Consider the following 21,383-nt stretch of genomic DNA (forward strand, 5'->3'; position numbering starts at 1 on the left):
GAAGTTTAAAAATATGACACTAAGGTTTTATAAAAATAAAATAAAAAATGCAGTATTTCTATCATGTCAGAGTATCCTGTATGTGTGAAGATCCTTGAACTCTTTCATCTATAGCAGTATATGGACTATTGGCAAGAACCAGCTTCCAATCCTCTGTCAGAATTATTTGCACAAAGCTCTGGTCATCTGTGTGTGCATGTACATAGACAAGCACACACATTACTGCCTGTACTTTTTACTTCAGGTTTATTTAATGTAATGTTCTAAAATTCTTATTGATAGTCCAAATTAAAAAAAGAAAAAAAAAAAAGAAAAGAAAAAAAAAAAAGGCAAACCCACAAAACAAAACAAACAAATAAAACTAAAACACCACAAAAAAAAACCCACTTAAAAAACCCCCCACACAAAGTGATTAGGATTATAAGGGCTAGTATACATTAAAAAAACTTTGAGCTCAGAAACCTGCAAGTGACCCAATTTTGACAAATCATCAGTATTTTCTTTGTCATACCAATAAGCTCAGATAGATTTACTGTACTGTGGTTTGGATGTGTGTAATCACTATGAGTATTTTGATCAGTGTTTTTCATCTTCTGCAGTAGTATCTGAATGAGTACTCAAGTTGTTCTAATTCAAATAAATTAGATCCATTAAGTTCTCCTGCTGGCTGCTGCAAAAAATTCCTCAAATTTAAATCTGTATTTAGAGGTAGCTTTTGGTCATTTCGTCCCTCTGTCTCTATAGATGAGAAAATCTCTTTCTCTACAGTTTATCCTACTCAAAGAAAAAAAAAAAAAAAGAACTGATTATATGGAAAAAATATCCTATAAAATCGTAAGAGTTACAAGGCTTTTATGCTCATTCAGTACACTTACATTTCAGACATTTTTGTAGCCATGTATAAACACAACAAAGATGCAGGAAGGATCTGAAAGCAACAATTTTCCACCTTTATTTCCTTCACCTCGTTCCATCTTGGATTGATCAGAAGAATAGAATAATGTCTATTAATTACTCCAGTGACATTTGATAATCAAATTATGCCAGATCCTGTTACAAGCTCTGGTTTGCACCTAGACCCATCTGTCTTCAGGGAGAGATATTCAGCAGCCAGCTGTTTCTGATAAATCCATAAAATACAAAATGCTTGTGTCATCTCTACTACAAATAAAATCTAAAAGCAAAACATTGCAGAACTATCTTGTGCCAACCAAGTTTGGAAAAAGAAAATTCACATTCCAACTGACTTCTTGACATACATAGTAATTTATAATTAAATACCACTGGGACAAGAATATGTTCAAGGTAAATATTTACCACAAACAAACATCAAAGGTGTTCTTAAATTCTTTGCCTAGATTACTGCCTTCTGCTAATCTACAAATTACAGTGTCTCTCACTTAGAAGTCATTAGCAAAAATATAAACGCTTTCATTGATTGTGTTTGTAATAGCAGTAGTAGCATAAATAGTCTATTCCAAAATTGATAATGCATAAATTCCCTACAGTCTCTGACAATGCTGAATACAAAATATCTCTAACTATATACAGAAGCCACATTAGTTCCAAGTCCTCTAATGTATAGTTTACCAGAAGGGCAAACTATTACAAAGCATCATTGCTTTGTAAGCATTAACAACAAAGAATATTCACTGCATTAACAGATGAAGTTAAAAAAAATTACAAATTATTATACAATACCTAAATCTCCATCTCCCCATGGCACTTCCAGCCAATTGCAATTATAAATCCTACTCATTTCTTTCAATCTGGAAAATAAAAAAAAATTAAAATAATAATAATAAAAAAATCTGCTCTTGCTAGTTGGACCTGTTCCTAAAACACCCTGGCTATGTTTGGAAGATCAGCAGCTCCCTGTAATTTGAACTTTCAGCCTTCAGTAAACACAGCTTTGAATATATGAGTGTGTACAAGTTGTCAGTTTCTTATGGTAAAGGACTGCTGCCTTTTTTGTCAGTTTTTCACATTTTTTCTTTAACATAACAACTTCTCAAAGTGCCAGTATCTGTGCATTGGCTTTCCAAGGCAGATTAACCGGAATTTCAGAAGAGAAACTCAGTGAAATCAAGAAAGCCTTGACATGAATAAACTGCAGGAAAAACTCCTCCTTTTTTAACCTCATGCAAAGACATACAGTTTTGTGTCCTCAAAAATCAGTATCAGTACATAGATTTTAAGGGAAGCACTGCCAAATGTCCCTATGTTATTTTACTACTTACCCATAATACGTATAGAAAAGAAAAACAAAGATATTCTGAACATGTTTCAAATGCTGTTTGAGCTGTACCTGAACTGTTTTTCTTTTAGTAGTTCGCTATTCCTTCGATTATGTTCTAAAATATTCTTTGGTTTTTGAACTGGGGCATTGATAGCTATTCTCAGCAGCAAAAACATCCAAAAATAGAGTTTTGCAATTCTTGACTTTGATTCATTTCTAAGGTATTAACATTCTCTTCCTCACATTTCCCTAGAGACTTCACTCCTTTACATCCTTTACCTGCAATTATCTATAAGTCATTCCTGCAATTATAATCATAGTAGTAAAATACTAAGTAAAAATATTTTCACAATAGTCTTTACCTCCAGCCATGTCATTCCTTTTGTAATTAATTCTAAAAATTTGTCAAGTCTCAAAAAAAAAAAAAAAAAAAAAACAAAAAAAAAAAAAAAAAAACAAAAAACCCAAAAAATAACAAAACAACAATCCCCCCAACTCAGTATAAAAAGTACATTAAAGGTTAGACTTTCAAAAGGAGAACTGTAATGAATGAAGTTCTTCTCACTGACTTCCTTGGCAGATTATTTATCCCAGGGCTCAGCACTTTAAAAAATTACTGCTCTATGGCTAAATAGGTGGAGTCCCAGCCGTCAGAACAAGCACTACCATCAAAGAAGAACTGAAAATAAAAGCCTGACACAGCTCATTACTCGGAGATGAGAAACACAGTATTTGAAAAGTGTTGTAGCTAGTATTTATTTCTGCAAAACCAACAAAAGCTATGTATTAAGACAAGTACTGTTACATTTATTTTGTAAGATGCATCTGAGTGCTTCAGCTTCTGGAAACTGAAGCAACAGACAGGATCAATAACTAAAGAGAAAAACCCTGCAACATCAGAGTGCCAAGACCAACAGAATCACTTGACTCCAGGTGTTGAATGTGTCTGATATTTTGTATATCTAATTAGGTTCAAAAGGATTTTTTTTTGTGGCACTATGAAATTACTCATTTGTCAAAATCCCTTGTAAGATAAAGAAGCATGTCAACTACTTAATTGATATTTGATGTTGCAAACTATTGAAAAAATCTTCAACAAAGGATTTAAACTTTAAAAAATATACCTATGATGCTTAACTACCATAATTAGATATGGCCAGAAAAACAGAAGCCACTTTTTTTTATTTTTTAATAAATGAAGTTTAAACAGTCAATACTGAAGAACTCCAAAAGAATCAGAATTTAGGCTAGAGATTATTAAAATATGTCTGAAAGAGAAGATGTCATTCAAGTGGCATTTACATATGTCATTTCAATGTTTCAAATAATATGAAAATTCTCTAACTAGATAACTATATAACTCTGTGTGTGTGTGTATATATATATGTGTATATATATATATATGCATACAAACAATGACAACTTGCTTGATTCAAATCAGTATAATTTCCAATGTTTATCATAATGTAGACTTTAAATCCACAAACTGGGGGCTTCATTCCAAGTGTAAATGCTAACAACTCCCTATTCCTAAAAGCCATACAAAGCTTTCCCACACATTTCTGTCTCTAATGCACCCGCACCACATGACTACACATTAGTTTTGCCATTCCAGTGTTGCATTCAGTGAATGAGTTAGTATTCAGAATTTTTTTTATCTCCATGTCTAGCAGGATCTCTTTAAGACACGTCATCCAAACTACAAACTCACTGTAACATTGTTAATTTTATACTGCCTTTTTCATGGTATTGTCCCAATAATAAAAGAATACTTCAACTCCCCTGCTGAACCTATATCAGAACATCATCCATTCATACTATTTTATAACTAAGGAACTAAAAGACAGAGTTTTGATGCCTGAATTATAAAATCATTCTAGCAGCTTATTTTTTTCTGAGTTCTTAAACAGAATGCACACTAAAAGCACAGTTTAATTATGGTTATGAGAGCTCTGAACTTCTGATATTTCAGCTTTAGATAATAATAGCCATTATCAGCCAAAAAGCTTTTACATTGGATGACTGGTCTTAAAACACATAGGTTCCAAAGCAAAGACAACAATTTACTTTTATGGGCATTAAAGCATTAACCCTTTCTCCCAACCATTCACAGCATGCTTTCTAACCTTTGCATCAAACAGTAGAACACAGGGTACGTTTTTTCTGAGTACAAAATGAATGCATTCTCAGAACATCATTCATGCTGCACAGCTCAGGAGGCTGGGGCTTTGTGGAAGAGCACAGCATGTGACTGTGCTGTCAAATACTGGGGTATAATGCCCTGAATGGTCAAATCAGGGTGGCACAGGTAACATTTTGAGTGTTTGGCATTGCATTTTTGCACACTTTTCCCACAGAAACACTAGCCACTGAACTCTACAAAAAAGCCCAGAATAACACAACAGCAATTTCCAAACACAGCTTGATGGTTCCCAACAGAAGCAACACTATGCTATGTGAAGATGATGGCGATGGCAATGGTGGGAGCAGCAGCAGTCGCTGCTGGCTCTGCGCTCGGCCACGCACGTGTGGGAAGGAGTGTGTCAGGCCCCTTCTCGTGTCACATGAAAGCACAGCCACAGCTCCACGTCCATTGCTCATGCACAGGTTGTTTTTTCCATCTTCTTGAAGCATCAACAACTGTCTGGATATTTTTCTAACCTAAACTAGCTTGCAAAGTCTGTGTGCCCTAGCTAGAATGTCAAGATGTAAAATCACATATATCTCCAAATTCAGTAATCTATTAGGTCCTCATCAGACATGGCTTGAGTAGGAGGAGCAGCTGGTAATATTCTTTGGCTGTTACTATTTCCTTGGACATGTCACTAAAACAAAGTAAGGGTTATTCAGTCCCCTTCCCAAATAGAAGGTGACAGAAAAGTCATATGGACATTCTGAGCTGAGTCAAACACAGTCTCAGCCCTAGTCCAGAGTACAAACAATTTTTCCCAAACTGTGCTGAGAATTCTCTGTATTTTCCCAGCCTGCCTGAGAGTGAATGCAGCCCAGGGCTAATTCCAAGCCTTATAAACAGCAAGCAATTGTGCAGCAAATCTGGGCCCAGTGTGTGATTTTTGTCACATCTACGAGATCTTCAAGCCAGTAGGCTGAAGGCCTTTTCCCATTTTGACTCTATCCTTTCACCCTTCTACCCAATCCTATGATATATTCTACCCTCTGCATCACTTTCAGTCCACTTTCCAATCTGCCTATTTAATTACAGACTGCATTGCAGTATGACTTTCTCTCCCTTTGCTCTGCAAGGGTGCAGAGCCAAGTCAGGTTTGGATACCTGCATGGATGAAACAGAGAGGAAGGGAAAAAAGCATCCTTCAGACTTGATAAAAGATACACTTGTTAGTCAAGTGCACTGCAACAATCAGAAGCCTTAATTGCAACAGAAGTCTCTCAGTACTTCAGGATGTCTATCAATAAATGTATATTCCCAGCATGGCAATCACAAAGAGGCTCTAGGAGCTAGACCCTGCTAAGATGGATTCTACAGAAAATTTTAGTTTACATATTTTACTTATATTCTGAGAATTGCAAAACTAGTATAATTGTGGCTAGAATAATTTCTTTGTAAGAGTAGTAAGAGAGCCTAACCTTCAACCATGTAATGGAGTGGCTAGTACTAACACTGATAAACTCTTGTGAAATTTCTTTTCAGCTGAGGGATACTGTCCAAGTTTTTTTTGAAAATACTGACCTAACCAGCTAAAATGACCATAAATAAAAGTTTCTTTAGGTCAGGAAATCTTAGCCCAAAAAGTGAAAATCATGAGGGCTCTGTGTATTAAAACTGATGAATAAATGCAATCACACAGTATCATTGCATTCAAATGGTTACTTGGAAGATAAGGAAACTGGTGCTTATATTCTTGAATATTGCTTAGTTCTGAAACTGTCATTAATGGAAATCATCAAAGGTATTTTAAGAATAAGAATATATTTTAAGACTATAGCTAACATATAGCTATATTTTACACAGTAAATTCACAGTTCCTTTATGTAAAACATATGAACTCACTGCTGTCTACTACTTTCATTGACTATTTCAACATTTCTATTTTTTTAATTTTGTACCATGTCATCATGAATTTCAAGCTTGACTTCCATAATTTCTTTTTTGTTTCACTCTAAACCTTATGATATCATCAATATTAAATGGAATTATGATCACTCTTTAAAAAAAATCCTCTTAAGATTCTTGCAATTATTCAAGGCTCCCTTTTACACACTTGGACTATGGAAAAAAAATACAGGAAAATATGGCACAGGCAATAGGAGTCCTAAGCACTTCTAAGAGCGTTTATTTCTCACTGTTGAAAATGTCAGTGTTCAGCAACTTCAATACCTCCTAAGTACCTCTCTATGCAAGCCTTTACAATTATATTTTGTCCTTAGTATCTTAGTACAGGAAAATAATTCTGTCACCTGTGTTCCTCTATTGCCTCCTATTTCAGCTATCTATAGACTCCTTACAAATAAAGTTATATGTAAAGTTTACTCCTCCCCCTCCTTTCATTCCCTGGTTCCCCATAGTAAACAATTAACCTTTAGTATCCAGTTACCTCGTGACAGGACAGCAAAAGTCAGGGTAAGTCAAGCCTTAAACACTTGCATAAAACAAATAGGGCAGATAAACAAGAAATGGTATTTTAGATCAGCTGATAAGAGAGCAGAAAGAACGAAAATAGCCTCAGTACCCTTGTGTTAACCCATGCAAGACAATAAAGTCCCACTAACAAAAGCATGCATTTACATTACAGCTAGGGAAAAAAAATCCAAAACCAAAAATCAGTTTTATAGCTAGACCATTACAAATTGGGTCAGCTTAGCATATTTCAGTACCGGTTTGTGAAATGGCTGCTATACTAACCTTGGCTGGTCAGAATACCCCAGCTAGCTTTCCGTTTTGCAGGGCACTCCCCTACACTTTCTAGGCGTCTTTTGGGGAGATTCTGGCTCCTCTGAACAGCAGTGTTTGTTGTCATGATCTGTTTCTCCAGGAAAGCCTGTCTGTCATTGGTGCAGGTACTCTGCTCTGACGAACATCCACAAATGATCTCTACTACCTTTTCTCCTCCTTTCGCTTTTTCACAAAGGATCTTGCTGTACTTACTGTAGAATGGCTACAACACTGAAATCCATTCAGTAACATTTACTAGCTTGGACTAGTGACTACAGAGTGGGGGAAGGGAAGGACTGCTCCAGCATTTTCTATTTTTAAAACAGAGAAAGAATCAGCTTAGCTACAGCATGAGTCTTAACTATTTACATGATTTAAATGGAAAGAAGGTGTTAATTTTTTAATCATTTAACACAAAAAACCCCAGATTCTTAAAGCATAAGCATTCAAATGTTTTGCTGCTTGAATACCAAGCAGCCTAACACAGAAAACCAAAATTATTTTATCAGAATGGAAATTCTTTTAATAATAGTAACAGCAATTATTACTGCATCAGGTTTTACTCATATGTAATGTGCAGTAAAGAGTGATTTTAGAATTCAGGAGAATCCATGAAACTATGAAACACTCCTGGTTTTCTATGGTTTGTTTCTTGGTTTTGTTTTGTTTTGTTTTTTAAATCAGGGGCAAGTTATCCTACAAATGTCAACAGAAACTAAATCCTGAATAAAAGCATGTTTTGACTAAAAAATAATTATTTTGAAAGTCTGACCCCATTACGAAAGTAAGGCTGTAGTCTTGTCAGAAGAAGCACAGATCAATACTTTTTAAAAATAGTAACAAAACCAACCAAACAGTGCTAGAATTTTTTGTTCATTACTATGTATCAGCTGATACTGTACAACAGAAATCTGCAGAGAGAAGCAATCCATGATAAAATTGCATCACAGTAAAAGACAGTGATTTCTCTGTAATAATAACATGTTAAAATGCTGCCTTTACCTCCCTGGTATCTCCTTGTAGTATTTCCTCATTATGCTCTTCTACAGATATATAAAGTAGCCACTTGTGAATTTTTAACAAGCAAATCAACATTACTGAATTTCACTAATACTACTCTTTTCAGGTACCTGGCAAAACTTAATCCCTAAAACTCTGAAATAATGCTCATATATTTAATGAAATTTTCTATATCCCTCTTGGTTTTCTTTAGGGGAAAATCAGAGGCAAGATTATAGGTAGGTAGGGTGAGGGGAAGAAGAAGGAGCAGCTGCAAATCTCACCTTGCAATTGCAGCTGTCCTACATGAGAGCTGTCTTACTTGGAAAAGTGCTACACCCTTTACAGAACAGAAGCAGGTGGGCTACTGCTCTTCTCACAAGAAGAACCAAACAGCACTCTCACAGACATTAGACTGCTTTCAGACAACTGCTTTCCTCAGGTTTTATCTAGCTGAATAAATCAGAATATCTCCCAGACTGAAATAAACACTTCAACATATTCAATCTCTGCATGTAAATCTGAAACAGAGCTTTCACAAAAGGGCTCATTATAAATGGGACATTATAAATACATCGCTTCAATACTAGAATTATGTTTTCTTCCAAGCAAATAGATGTGTACACATGTGCCTGTGCAGCAAGATACCAGCACTATTCTCCTGACAGTTTTTGTACTTGCCATGGCTCTGAGGCTCATCTCAGTTTTAAATTTCCATTTGGAATGGAATTCCATGACTCTCAGGAGAAGGTGGTGAGGATCAGGATCAAGCAAAGCATCTTGGACTGCAGAGCAGGAATTGACAGTGGTCTGGCAAGAAAAAAATCTACATTTTTTTGTAGGAGTTTTGTGGGTGAGGCTGTCAGCTGAGAATGAATCTGCATCTTTCTACAGGAGCGGTACAAACCTGGAAGGACTTCATACAAATGCTTTCCACATTGATTCCAGCCTCTGTTCTCTCTTACTTGTCTGGAAGGTGTAACTGGCAGGAGAAGGAAGCCGGCAGGTACACAGACAGCTGCCATGGCTTCAAAGAGGCAGAGCCCCACAGGAGCCAGCATCACCTGGTCCCTTGTGCAGACAACTGCACAGGAGGCAAGGAGCTCCCCATGCAGTCAGAGCAGCCCCAAAACCCTCCACCTCCAAAGCACGGCTCACAGGAAAAGTATCTCCACTACACAGTGATATTCCATAGATGCTTGCCACTCATTGAGTTACTTTAAATACTCTAGAAGACATTTTTAAAATATGCATTTTTGTGCCTTAAAGAATGCAAAGCTTCAGGACTCTAGAAGGAACTTTTCACTAAATTCTGCTAGGCCCAACCACTTAACCTCCAAAAAACATTAAAAAATCTTATTAAAACAGTTTACAAATACAAGATTTAAAAAAAAAAAAAAAAAAAAAAAAAAAAAAAAAAAAAAAAAGCAGCTAAACCAGCATCAAAAATCATCTGAAATTATGTTAAAAATATACTTGAGATGAGGGAATGAACATGGTTAAAACCATGGAGTAAAGCTGAAGACTGTGCTACTTCACTTCCACCCCTGGCATGGAATTGCTATGTGATCTTTCTCACGTCACCCGTCTATGCTCTGGACTACATTAACTACAAAATAAAAATCAGTATCCTTCAACTTCCTACCAACATTAGGTAATAAAACTATTAACATTCAAAACTACAAAACCACTTAGGCTTAGTTCTGAGATTACGTTCTTCAGATTTTTCTCTATAGAAGACATTGAAAGACTTCCAAAATCTGCTAGAAAACCTTTAACACAAGTCTAAGTAGATGTCCAAGCATGTAAAAAATACAGCTGACCATTACTTTTCCTGACTTGGCAAACAAGCAATTAGGGACAGCATTTAGATTACAGTTCCTCATGGAAGCAATGCAGTTACCTTCAAAAAAGCAGCCAGGGGAAGGGGCAGATGCTACAGTCTGAGAGTAAGGCAACCAGAGGACTTTACTGATGGGGCTGGAATTCTGGCCTAAATTAGCATACAAGCTTTAAATAAAGCACTACATTACATTTCATGAATAATTAGTTCTGTTCAAATTTATAACCCAGAAGAAAAGTGCTGAAGGAAACTCTCAAAATCTTTTTATTCCAGTTTTTGTAAAAGGAAATATGAGTAAAGTTTCAATATTTCCAGGTCAGCACAGAGCTCTGAGTTTAAAGGGGCAACAGTTCTTAACAGGTGGGAATGAAAATAAAAGAAAATTTTTGTTCCTCCCTTTCAGCAGGGAACTCACTCTATTTTCAAGACTATTTTTAAGGCAACAGAGATGCAATTGTGGTAACACACAAAAATGTGTTCATTAAACCAACAATACCCATACCCCCTTGACCTTTCAGCACATGATGCAGTCCAATGCAATACAGGTCCAATAATTTATCTTACTTTTGCACAAAATTGCACAAAAATTGCACCATTTTTAAATGCCACAGATGAGTATTTTGTGTGCAACCACCTCAAAACAGCAAACTGATGACCCATCTTGCTTCCCAAACTGTTCTGTACTTTCAGGTTACTCTGTTTTCATGACCAGGATTATTATGGGGTCACAGTGACTGCATGGAACGTGCCACACTAAATTCTGGAACAAGACTAGAAACTGATTCTTCCTGCTCATGTGATCCACACCCTGCAGCCATGAAGCTGAAATGACAGACAGGCTCCCTGTGGCTCAGAGCCAGTACCCCAGCAGTGGCCTGTTATTTGACATTGCCAAAAACAAACCAGAAGAAATCTTGAACATTCCTCCCTGTAGGAGATGCGAGAATGAAGCAAATTTTAGGAAGGATTGAAGAACTGTGGTTTCTGACAAAAACAGCATCCTACAAGGCCACAGTGGTGGCCACTGTTACATTCTACAGTGCTAGCCTAATGCCAAGGAACATAAATGCACCATGAATGTACACGGATAAAGCTCTAGGAGAAGAACAGGGAAAGGCCTGCAACAACTTTTTATTTGTTTGTTAAATAGATCCTTGCATCAAGCCATACTTCATGGCAAGTATGATGGTGATATAAGTCATTACCCAGCAACCAGAAGCTTAGGCATTATCCAGGTCACCAACCAGTCCTCCTGACAAATACCAGCAGATAGGTAGATAATGCTTTAATGCTCACTAGTTACTTAAGCATAAAATTACATTTCTTTACACCATTATAAGCACTAAAAAATTCTATTACATACTCTTAGTACAACCTCATCACTGTCTCTTAGCTGGAAATCCAAATCAGTAGTAGTAGTAGTAGCAGCAGTAGTAGTAGTAGTAGTAGTAGTAGAAAAAGAAGAAGATGATGATGATGATGATGCTAGCAACAGCATGGCTGTCTGGATATTAATTTCCCTACCTCTTCTCCTGAGATTTCTACAGTTGTTATGTCCTTGGATGCTGGGAATCATAACTGAAGGTTGAAAAAAGATTTAAATTTCTGATATGACAAAGGCTTTGTCTCAGGCCTTCCGGAAGTCAAATACAGAACAATGACACATTTATTACATTTCTTGGCTTGTTTGCAATGTGTACCTGTCAGACTCTTCATGCAGACAAGGCAGCAGTAACATAAAATACTTGCTAATAGGTGAACTAAACTAAATCACAGAAGTCATAGAGTGGAACCTAAGCAAATCAGTTACCAAACAGGCCTGAGCTTCAGATATTGACAGAAAGACAGACACAGGCATGAAACCAGTAGTCAGCATAGGAGTGGTAAAGGGCACCCCAGAGAGAATCTTCAATTATGGTGAAAGAACAGCCACAAAGAGAGAGAGTGCATATCTCTTGCCAGAAAGACTCCAGACATGGCAGAGAGTAACATCCACTAGTGCAACAGATGCAGCATGCCACAAAGGATTTATGGCCAGCCAGCCAGCACTGCCGCAGTCCTGAGCAGAGCTCAGCACTTAGGCACGCTATGCAACTCCCCCCAAGCCAGCACCATCTAACTGGCAGAAGTTCACTCGCTGTTTGCCTGCATTGCGAGTGTTTGAGAACATCCCCTGCAAGAGAGGAATGTGAATAGCAAAACCCTGGCCACAAGAATCCAGTGGCTGAAGGAAGGAACATCACCTTCAGGGAGCTTTGCTATTTTGGTCTTCCCCTGTTGCCTTATGCCCCACCAATGCAAGAAAGACCAGTGCAGCTGGTACATCTGAGCTTGCCCCAAGCCAATACTGCAGTTTTCTGCATATTTTCTTTAACACCAGTTCTCTTTAAAGCCTTGCAGACAGATTGGTCCAGGATTGCCTTTCAGCCTTATTGCTCAGTCTTATTGCTATGCGCCTTTAAAACCCCAGGTTTTAAGATACATCAGAGTTCATAATGTTCACTTTGTACTTTTATTATGTCATAAGCTTACTCTTCATTTCACACAGAAAAAATACAGAAATCAATGAATGAAGGGCATTTCCATGTGAGTTTAGAGTGTGCACTCCAAGCAAGCGAATACGACCTAGGTTGGCAACAAGTTAAGGTCCATATTCAGAAAAAAAAAATACATTTCAAGAAGGCACATCTGAATGAAACCAACCAAAAAATGCAGCTGGTGGACCTCAAGGAGGTCCTCACAAACACAGAAGAGTAAAAAAGCCCCACAAACAAATCCACATGACAGGCTATATCAGTTTCTTCTAGAGAGGCAAGCATGCAAACAGGCTCCAGCATACCATGCCAACTTAGTTGCATCATATAACTCTGAGCAAAACCTCTTTAAGGTAGAAATGTTCTTCAAAAAAGAATGTTCTGGTATTTATCTAATATGTAGTGTCATTTTCTTCCTTCAAATAAGGTGCCTTTTTGGTGTTATTTTTCAGTATGACTCTTCTTTGGCAGTCATTTGTCATACTAGGCAAAGTTATGTGGCATACAAGAGAAAGTGATGAGCTCCATCAAAAAATCCCCCCCTTCTAAAATTTCAAAAAAGAATATTCACACTATCTTAAGCATTTTTACACCATTAGCTTACGTGCTGCGAATGAAAAACAAATGCTAAATGTGGTGCCTTACACCAAGGGTATGGTGAATAGGTATGCCATACAATATTCCTATCATTGCTAAATGAATCTCCATTGTATCCAGGAAGCTAAGAGAGGTCTTGTATGGCTTTTATTAATAGAACTGTGATCTCCGTGGAATGCAAGTTGAGAAAATGCCTCATGCCTATCTTCCCTACCTAACAACTGTTGCTGAGTGGCATTATCAATTGCAACTTCTTAGGATAAAATAAATATGAAAACTTTGCTCTAATCATTCACTACAAGCCTTCCAAACAATAGACCTCTAACAGTGAAACACGACATTATTGCCTATTTATGAGCTGTATTTTACGGACCAGTTTCTTGGGACTACCCAAGCAGTTCTCAGTGTACAAGAAAAAAAGGAAACAGAAAACTTCATAGTATTTACCAGTCTCTGGAAGAAAATGGAGACTCCAGTAGACTGAACTACCACAATCTTGTTGATGGTTTAATTTAGACTAACTAGTACTGAGCTTTCCTGCCATGCCTGACCAAGGCAGATACAGCAAAGCTGGGTAGCTTAGAATTTGCTACGGTCATTCAAGAGTAGACTTTCCTAACCTTAGAAGAAACCAGGGCATATTCACCTCTCCTGTTCTGCAAAACCAGAATGTATTTTAAGAAGCATACCACAAACACAATTCCTGCTTTCAAGCAACTTTAACTTATACACTTATGGATAAAGTGAAATTTTATACAAATTGTTGTGAAAAGAGGTGACATAATTAAAAAATTGTTTATGCTATGTTAACCTCTGCAATTTTTTTTTTCATAAGAAGGTTCCTCTCTATCACTTTCTGCTTGTAGATAATTTTGACAATTACTGAGTATCAGGTTTACTTTTGATAAAATAGACACCTTCCGCCTTATAAAAATGTTTATGAGTGGGAACTATGCCTCCTTCTATAAAGTTATCTTTAGTAACAAAGTATAGGCTCTTTCATACAAACCAAGATCTTACCAGTATTTTTTGGCAGAATTTATATTTTACAGACCCAAAACATCTGATAATTGATTAATTCTTTAGATTTGATCCACAAAATTTGAAATCACCTCATACCACAGCACTACTACCTCATCCTAAAACAACTAAACTATAAAATTCATCTGAAGCTCCAACCCAGTGCTCCTATACACAGAGCACTTTCATGATATGACTTGTTAGTTGGTATAGTGGGAAGAGTCTAAAAGCAGCTTTTGATCCTCCAGTGCTCATCCAGCAACAGCTGTACAAAAGGCTGATTTATTAACTCTTCACAGATCTGGAAATACCATGAGAGAAGAAATGTTACTGTGCAGATCACTGTCATTACACATAGTTTTCTAAGGAGCTAAATATACCCAAAGTTAATTTTCAAGTTAGTTTATTCTTGTATATCAGTTTGTAGGGCATAGAATTTTAAATGGAGCAAATGTGTACTTGTTATGTCTTTACCCATTAAGAAATAAATTAATAAAATGTTGACTTTTGCAAAGTTTCAAATGCAACAAATATGTAAATGCTCACTTCAACACAATAAATAAAGAAACACTAGACACCACAACCCATTTCCATCACAGCTCTAGTCCCTGATTGGAAAGCACTTGGCTCCAAACAACTAATCAGTCCCTTTCAAATCAATGAGGCAAGTGTATATGAGTAAGTGTTTACAAAATTAGTGCCAAAGTTAAAAATAACCCAGCAAATGGCACCATTATAATAGAATGGATCCCTTTTTCATTTATTTTTTTTTAATGGTACTAATACCACTGACTTCACTGAAAAAAAAAATAATTCAACTCTAATAGCATATTAAGACACAGATCTTCAATTCACTTTAAGCAAACGTAAAAGACTGCAAATCTCTGTCCTGCATTTGGTGCTCTTCAGGCTTTTAATATTGTGAATGATAGAATAAAGTATTTATTTTTATGCAGGCAGTAGATGACACTAAATTGTAGATGCTACAACTGCCCACAGGGAAGCAATTCAAAACAGACAAGTAAAACAGAGAAATTGTCTGATACCAAGACAACATGAAATTAGCTGAAGCCCAGTACAAATTACTATACTAGAGAGGAAAAAGAAAATGCACAATACAGTGACTTTGTTTTAACATATGGTTTACAGGCTACAGCCTCTATCCATAATACTTTACTGCTGAGGGGGCAGCATTATTCCAGGAGGTATTACACAGGGTGCCATATACATGGCACATGACAAAAGTGTTCCACTTGTATGCAACTGATAGTTCCCCTGGTTACACTCATAAAGTCTCAGCTGGAGCACTCTGTTTAACATGGGAAATGAGACATCAGTAAAGATGTCTGTAAACTACATATGAGCTGGCACTAGTCCAAGGGAGAGCAACTGCAGTACCTCCAGGTGCTAGAAAATAAGACTTAGGAGGACAGACTAAGTTAAATCCTTTTTACTTTATTCTAGAAAAGAAAAAACAGCATAAGTAGGAGAATGCATGATAATAGTCATTAAATTGATTACTTCTCATACACAGAGAGAAACCATCATATTTCATTAATTTAGTTAGCAGAAATAAAGATTTAGGTCACCCTTGGGGGAAGTGGGAAGCAGTTTAGAGATGAGAACAGAAAACCTGCAGTTGGTTGCATAAGGATGCTGCAGAAATCACAATTACTAAGCATTTAAAAAACAGGTTAGCCAAACATTCACCAGATAACTCATATATATTTGATTCTAGAGCATCCAATTTACCTCTGAAGGTACCTTTCAGCTATACACAAGAAAAGTTTCACTCAGACATAATTTCCATAAGCAAATGAAAGTACCTTATAATTAGTAGAGCTTTTACATGCACTTTTTTAGTCTTAGCTGATGCTGAACACTGATCTAGTTCCTGTATTTCATTATCACATAAACAGTATAATAATTTCTAATTAATGACTGTGACATTATCCAGCCATTCATATACACTTGAGATCTAAAGGATAAATGGAGTGTAGATTGCTGACTATTGAAACTGAAAATATTCCTGAAATATTAAGCAACAAAGTATGACCCGTTTCACCACTAACATTTAACAACACCAGACAAAGCAGATGACACAGGCAAAGCTGTCTCCTTATATTCAATAAAGAAAAAGTGACACAATAAAGCAAGTCAGCCTTGAAATGCATGATCCCTGGGGCTCAGTTCCAGAACTGACCTCTGTACCTTCAGTTTGACAAAAGGAGTTCCACCAAAAACTACTTCTCTGTACCTGAAACACCCTCAATTACACAGACTTCATAAAAGAAAAACTTATTTTAACTCAAGGAGTCACTTTAGAAAGTATTAAATAATGCCTGTGCCTAGTAGCACATTATTTCCAAAGGCTCTTTTTTCTTCAAAATTACAGCACCCTGTCCTAGCCAAGCCATTATAACAGCAATAATGAATCTTTTGTTATTAAAAGCAAACCTAAAATACCATTCCTAACAGAATTTTGAGACTATGTAATCAGGTTAAAATTAGAAAATAAAAAGAAACATTTCCTCCAATTTGAATTACTTATTGAAACACTATAAACTTCAATTAGCTAATGATAGATGCTAGGCTAATTATCTAGCTTGGTGGTTCTTTGTGCTGTGTTTGTTCTGCCAAGGTTTCTCTGCTACTTGAGAAAAAACACAGAATGGAATTAGGAGGATACTCAGTATTTAATTTTACAATGTAATGTTTCAAGCAGTTTCATGCTTCATGTTACTTACTGTACATCTTTTAGATTTCACTTCTAACAGGGTATTTTGTTACATGTATTACAAGAATTCTGCTGAGGCATCCCTGTGTTTCACCAACACCAAAAAATCAAATCCCACAACACATTGTGAGTTCGGACACTAGCATGACTATTTCCACAGACATAGAACTAAAGTACAGAAAAGATAAAATAATGATTCTGAGGACAATTATTTGCATACCAAAGAGCAAGGACTGCTGCTGTTAGTCACAACAAAAGGATGAATAGCAGATTCTGTAACACTAGCTGAACATGTGCTTACAACTGTTACAAACCCAGAACCAACCACGGCAAGCTGGACAGCGAAAAATGAAGGCACACTGATGTTGAGCTGCAAGAAGTACAATGTAAGCACAAAATAGTTGCATTAACCATTTTCTTTTAATAAAACTACTAGAAAACTGTAAAATCTACCACACGTTTGATCCTTAAATCAATAAAAACCTCTGCTCCCTGACCGAAACAGTAACCTGCAAGAGTGATAGATTATCATCCTCGGCATTGGCCAGCTACTAGAATGCTTAGTAATTCTTAATGCTTAAATTTTTTTTAGGTATGAGACTTTTGACAAATGACCGAATTACAGATTCCTGGGTTCAGCAACAGGCAACACCATAAACACTATTTTACTCTCCAGCTTGATGCATGTTATTCCTTTCCCTTCAGTTCCTCCCAAGTCTCTTTCCTTCTGCACCCAGCTCGTATGTTGGTCTTCCCATGAAGAGCTGCCTTAGAGCTAGGGAGCAGCTTCTGGCAAAAAATTCTTGACTTCAAGTAAGGCCTTCCCCATTCTCTGCAAGTATTCCTGTCTGTGCTCTTCCTATCCTACTGTAGTGAATATATACATACATACCCACACCCTCCCACACACATCTATCTGCACATACACTCACACACAAACACACATGCACAGTAATGGTGTCATTAACAGGCTCAGATGTAAAAACCCTGGGTTTCAGAGCTCGTGCAGAAAACACATGATGTAAATCCATCTCAAGTGAATCTTCTGCAAAGTAAGCTAATTCCTACTTTAGGAATTAAGCCTTTCTTTCTGGATTGCAAATTTTAACAACACTACACAAATGTCTAGCTTTAGTCCCAGCATTGAAGACTGAAAAAATCTTTTGAGTTTGAAACTGTTTCTGGCTCATTTCTATAGTTTCTCTCTTTATGTTTAACTTGGGCTCTGTCTTCAAATTTGTGGTACCTAGGGATGAGTGGTAAAGGCAGTAAGAGGCAAGACAAGTCATCCTGTTCCATTGCCTAACTCAGCTTGATGCCACCCCAGAATACAAAGAGAAACAATAAAGACAAGTGAGGTAGCAAGGATCCCAAGTAGAGCAAAATCAGGGCTCAGTCACATACCAGCATGCCACAATTTAGAAGGAAGAGTGTTCTGTAATGCAGAATAACTGGATGAAAATGGTACCTCGCTACAGATGAGCTTGGGGCAACAGTTCTGCCAAAGTTCTGCATGCGTGAACAGAAAAAGGAATTTCCACAAGAGTTTTTAACCCAGTGAAATCTGAAGGGCTTCCACACACATGCCCAAAAGCTGGCCCTGACAAAATGTTACTAAGGTTCCTGCCATGTGCCAAGAGACAACTTATTCAAGGCATATCAGGACTATATCCCTCAAAAAATTACTATATGAAAATTTTACCCTAATCAAGACATAATATTCAGAAATATTTGGACCAGTTTTACTGCAGTGTTGCAAAATAATCATATGCCAAACATGGACAATTTCAACTATGCATGGTAAACTGGGGAACATTAGGAGCAATTGGGAAAATAGTCCCAGATTGGGAATTATCAGCAACCTTATTTATATACAGCCATTTTAAATATAGGCCTCTCTCCTAACAGAAAACTGGCTGTGATATTGCAGTTTTATTCTGAACTTAATATTTATTTTAAAAAAATTAAAAAAAAAAAAAAAAAAAAAACCAAACAAAAAAGCTCACGTAATCTAACAACATTCATACAGATAATTTTTGCTATAAAAACCACAGGAACAAGTACAGAAAAAACCCCCAATCACACAAATCATTTGAAAAACTGAATGCAAATGAGGCTAGCAGATAAGTAATTACCTGAAAAACAAAATCCCCAAACAGTAGTGATAACAGAGTATGTACAAATATACCTTGTCCTTGAGGAACTCCATAAAATTCAGCAGCTATCCTTGCTGCTTCCTTACGGTTTCCTTTCACAATGTAGAAATGACTAAGTATAGCAAGGCTGATCTTCACAAAAAGCTTAAAACAAAAAAGTGAAAGTATAGTAAAGTAGACATTGGATAACTGCTGTGCAAAAGGGCGACTTTCTTCTATGACAGTCATTGCTGCAGCAAAATCTCTGTCAGTGTTTGGGTCGGGCTCTCAAATGTGTTGATAAGATCATATGGCTCCAGCCATGCACTCTTGGGAACAACTGGTCCCGAGGAAAGAAAATATCAGCTGGTCATGATGCCTGCTGCTCAAAATATGACGATTATTTATACTGTACATAGTACTGAGTTCACTACCACTCTTGCTAGCCCGGTGATATTCATGTGGGACAGCAGGTTCCAAGATCCTGGATTGCACTTGTTCCACTTAAAAGGTCTGTTGCATTTCTAATTAATTTATTTACATGTTTAAAATACATTTTCAAAAGTATTATTATAAACCCCTGAAATTCATGTACGAAACCACATAACTCAGATAATCTGTTTTTTCTAAAATATGTTCTGCTGCTTAAGTACAATTGCTCTTTTCTGATATTTCATTTTATGTCAGACTAATATTCTTTCCTTAAAAAAACAGAATCATATCAGTAAATAATTGAAGTACACATTAATAAATAAAGAGATTTAATATATACCAGCTTTGACAGTGTCATTTTGCTCAGGCTGAATGAAAGTATCTAGTATGCAAAGACTTCAGCACTATACAAAAAACAGTATTCAGAGTAGGTAATATGAATCAAACATCTAGGTATTTTTATGCATAAGACCTGGAGCACCTAAAATTAAATTAATTAAAATGCAATGGTAAAATTTCAACACAGAAAATTTCTAATAGTTATGATATGTATTTCATTGGGCTGCATCATATGACATGATAGGCTTTATTTGTTGGCCAGTTTTAGAGAGGGGAATCTAAATTCCTCCAATTTTTTAAGAATTAATTTGCTTTTATACCATAAAGCTATTACTCACAGTCATCAGCAGTCACTCACAAGTTGTTCCATTAGTGTGAGTAATTGCTCAGTAAATTGCTGACTTGCAACATGATACAAACTGAGGAGCTGCATGACAGAACCAGATTTCCAAGTGAACTATAATCCTAAAGTAAAGAATCATGGCAGCAAAGAAAGGGTCCTACTCTAAACTTTTATACTTCCTCCTAAATTAAAAAAACAGTGTCTTGAATTATAACTTAAAATGCTCTACCCAAAGTAATCCTAAACCCTCCTATTCTACCCTGGCTTCTCATTTGGTGATTAGAAAAAAATAAAAACATTTTAGAATGTTGGCAGCTGTCCATCAGGATAAAAGGGTATGATCCAAATGTCACGGCATCCATAGATCACCCTGACTTCAATGAACAGAATAGCAGATATTAAGCACTATAATACAAAACCGTATTTCTGAAAGGAAAGTGGAAACAATAAGGCACCTCTTATCTGACTCTCTGAGTAATATATTAGAGTAAGAAGCAATCATGTTTTCTGGAAACTAAATTCAAACAAACCTATACAAAATGAAGAAAAGACAATGATAAGTGGAAATGTTCTTGGAAATAAATATTAAAATTTTTAACAGACAGGTAGTGAATTATGCTTATCTTGAGAAAAACAGGCAATAGGTATTTTTCTTTGAAAAAAATTTAATCCACTTAAAAGTCAATCATAACTAGAAAAGGCAATTAAAAAGGAGTTTACACTGTATACTATATTAATTAGTAAAAAAAATATGCAATTTTTTACCAAATTTCATTTATAGACATTTTCTCATCCAGCCAGAATAGGAACTGCTTTCCTCATACCATTCTTAGAAGCAGGAATGAGTACTTAAAATGCCAAATGAAAATCCCTTTTTATATTTGGCACATTGTTATCTGACACTGAATTGAGGTGTCATGTTTTCCACAAGTATAAAAGGCATTATGTTCTGAGCTACCACTGCCAAGTTCTGTTTCAATCATTAATAGAAATGGTATTTTCCTTAGTAACACACCCAATATTGGAATTTCTTACTTCTTCCATATTTGTACTAGTATTACTAAGCTTAACTTGATCAGTCCACTGAATTCCCCAGCCATCTTATGGACCTGTTTCACAGATTTACCATGCAGTACAAGCAAAAGCCATAATTGTGTTACAGAAAGCTTTTTCTTCCTTACAATGTTTTACCTGACCCTTTTTCCCTTTTTTCATGTTGTGCCATCTAGTACCTGCTTTCTCATCTGGACTTC

At 36.4% G+C, this 21,383-nt stretch overlaps 1 protein-coding gene across 7 annotated transcripts in view; it reads right to left on the reverse strand.

Annotated features, from left to right (window-relative positions):
* ASB5 (ankyrin repeat and SOCS box containing 5) overlaps positions 1 to 20,142 on the reverse strand; it is a 28,813-nt gene extending 8,671 nt beyond the window's left edge. The window contains exons 1-2 of one of the 7 annotated variants that reach the window (XM_041427863.1): positions 20,126 to 20,142; positions 1,702 to 1,769 (exon numbers count right to left, since the gene is read on the reverse strand). In XM_041427863.1, the coding sequence (XP_041283797.1) occupies positions 1,702 to 1,759 (58 nt within the window). In that variant the 5' untranslated portion in view covers positions 1,760 to 1,769; positions 20,126 to 20,142. Of the gene's footprint in view, positions 1 to 1,701; positions 1,770 to 7,121; positions 7,403 to 19,016; positions 19,355 to 20,125 lie in introns of those variants that run through there. The other 6 variants (XM_041427858.1, XM_041427862.1, XM_041427856.1 and 3 more) reach the window with 6 other exon arrangements.
* Positions 20,143 to 21,383: the final 1,241 nt, after the last annotated feature.

This window comes from Onychostruthus taczanowskii, unplaced genomic scaffold, assembly GCF_017590055.1.
Source record: "Onychostruthus taczanowskii isolate IOZ18803 unplaced genomic scaffold, ASM1759005v1 scaffold12, whole genome shotgun sequence".
NCBI classification, from domain to species: domain Eukaryota; kingdom Metazoa; phylum Chordata; class Aves; order Passeriformes; family Passeridae; genus Onychostruthus; species Onychostruthus taczanowskii.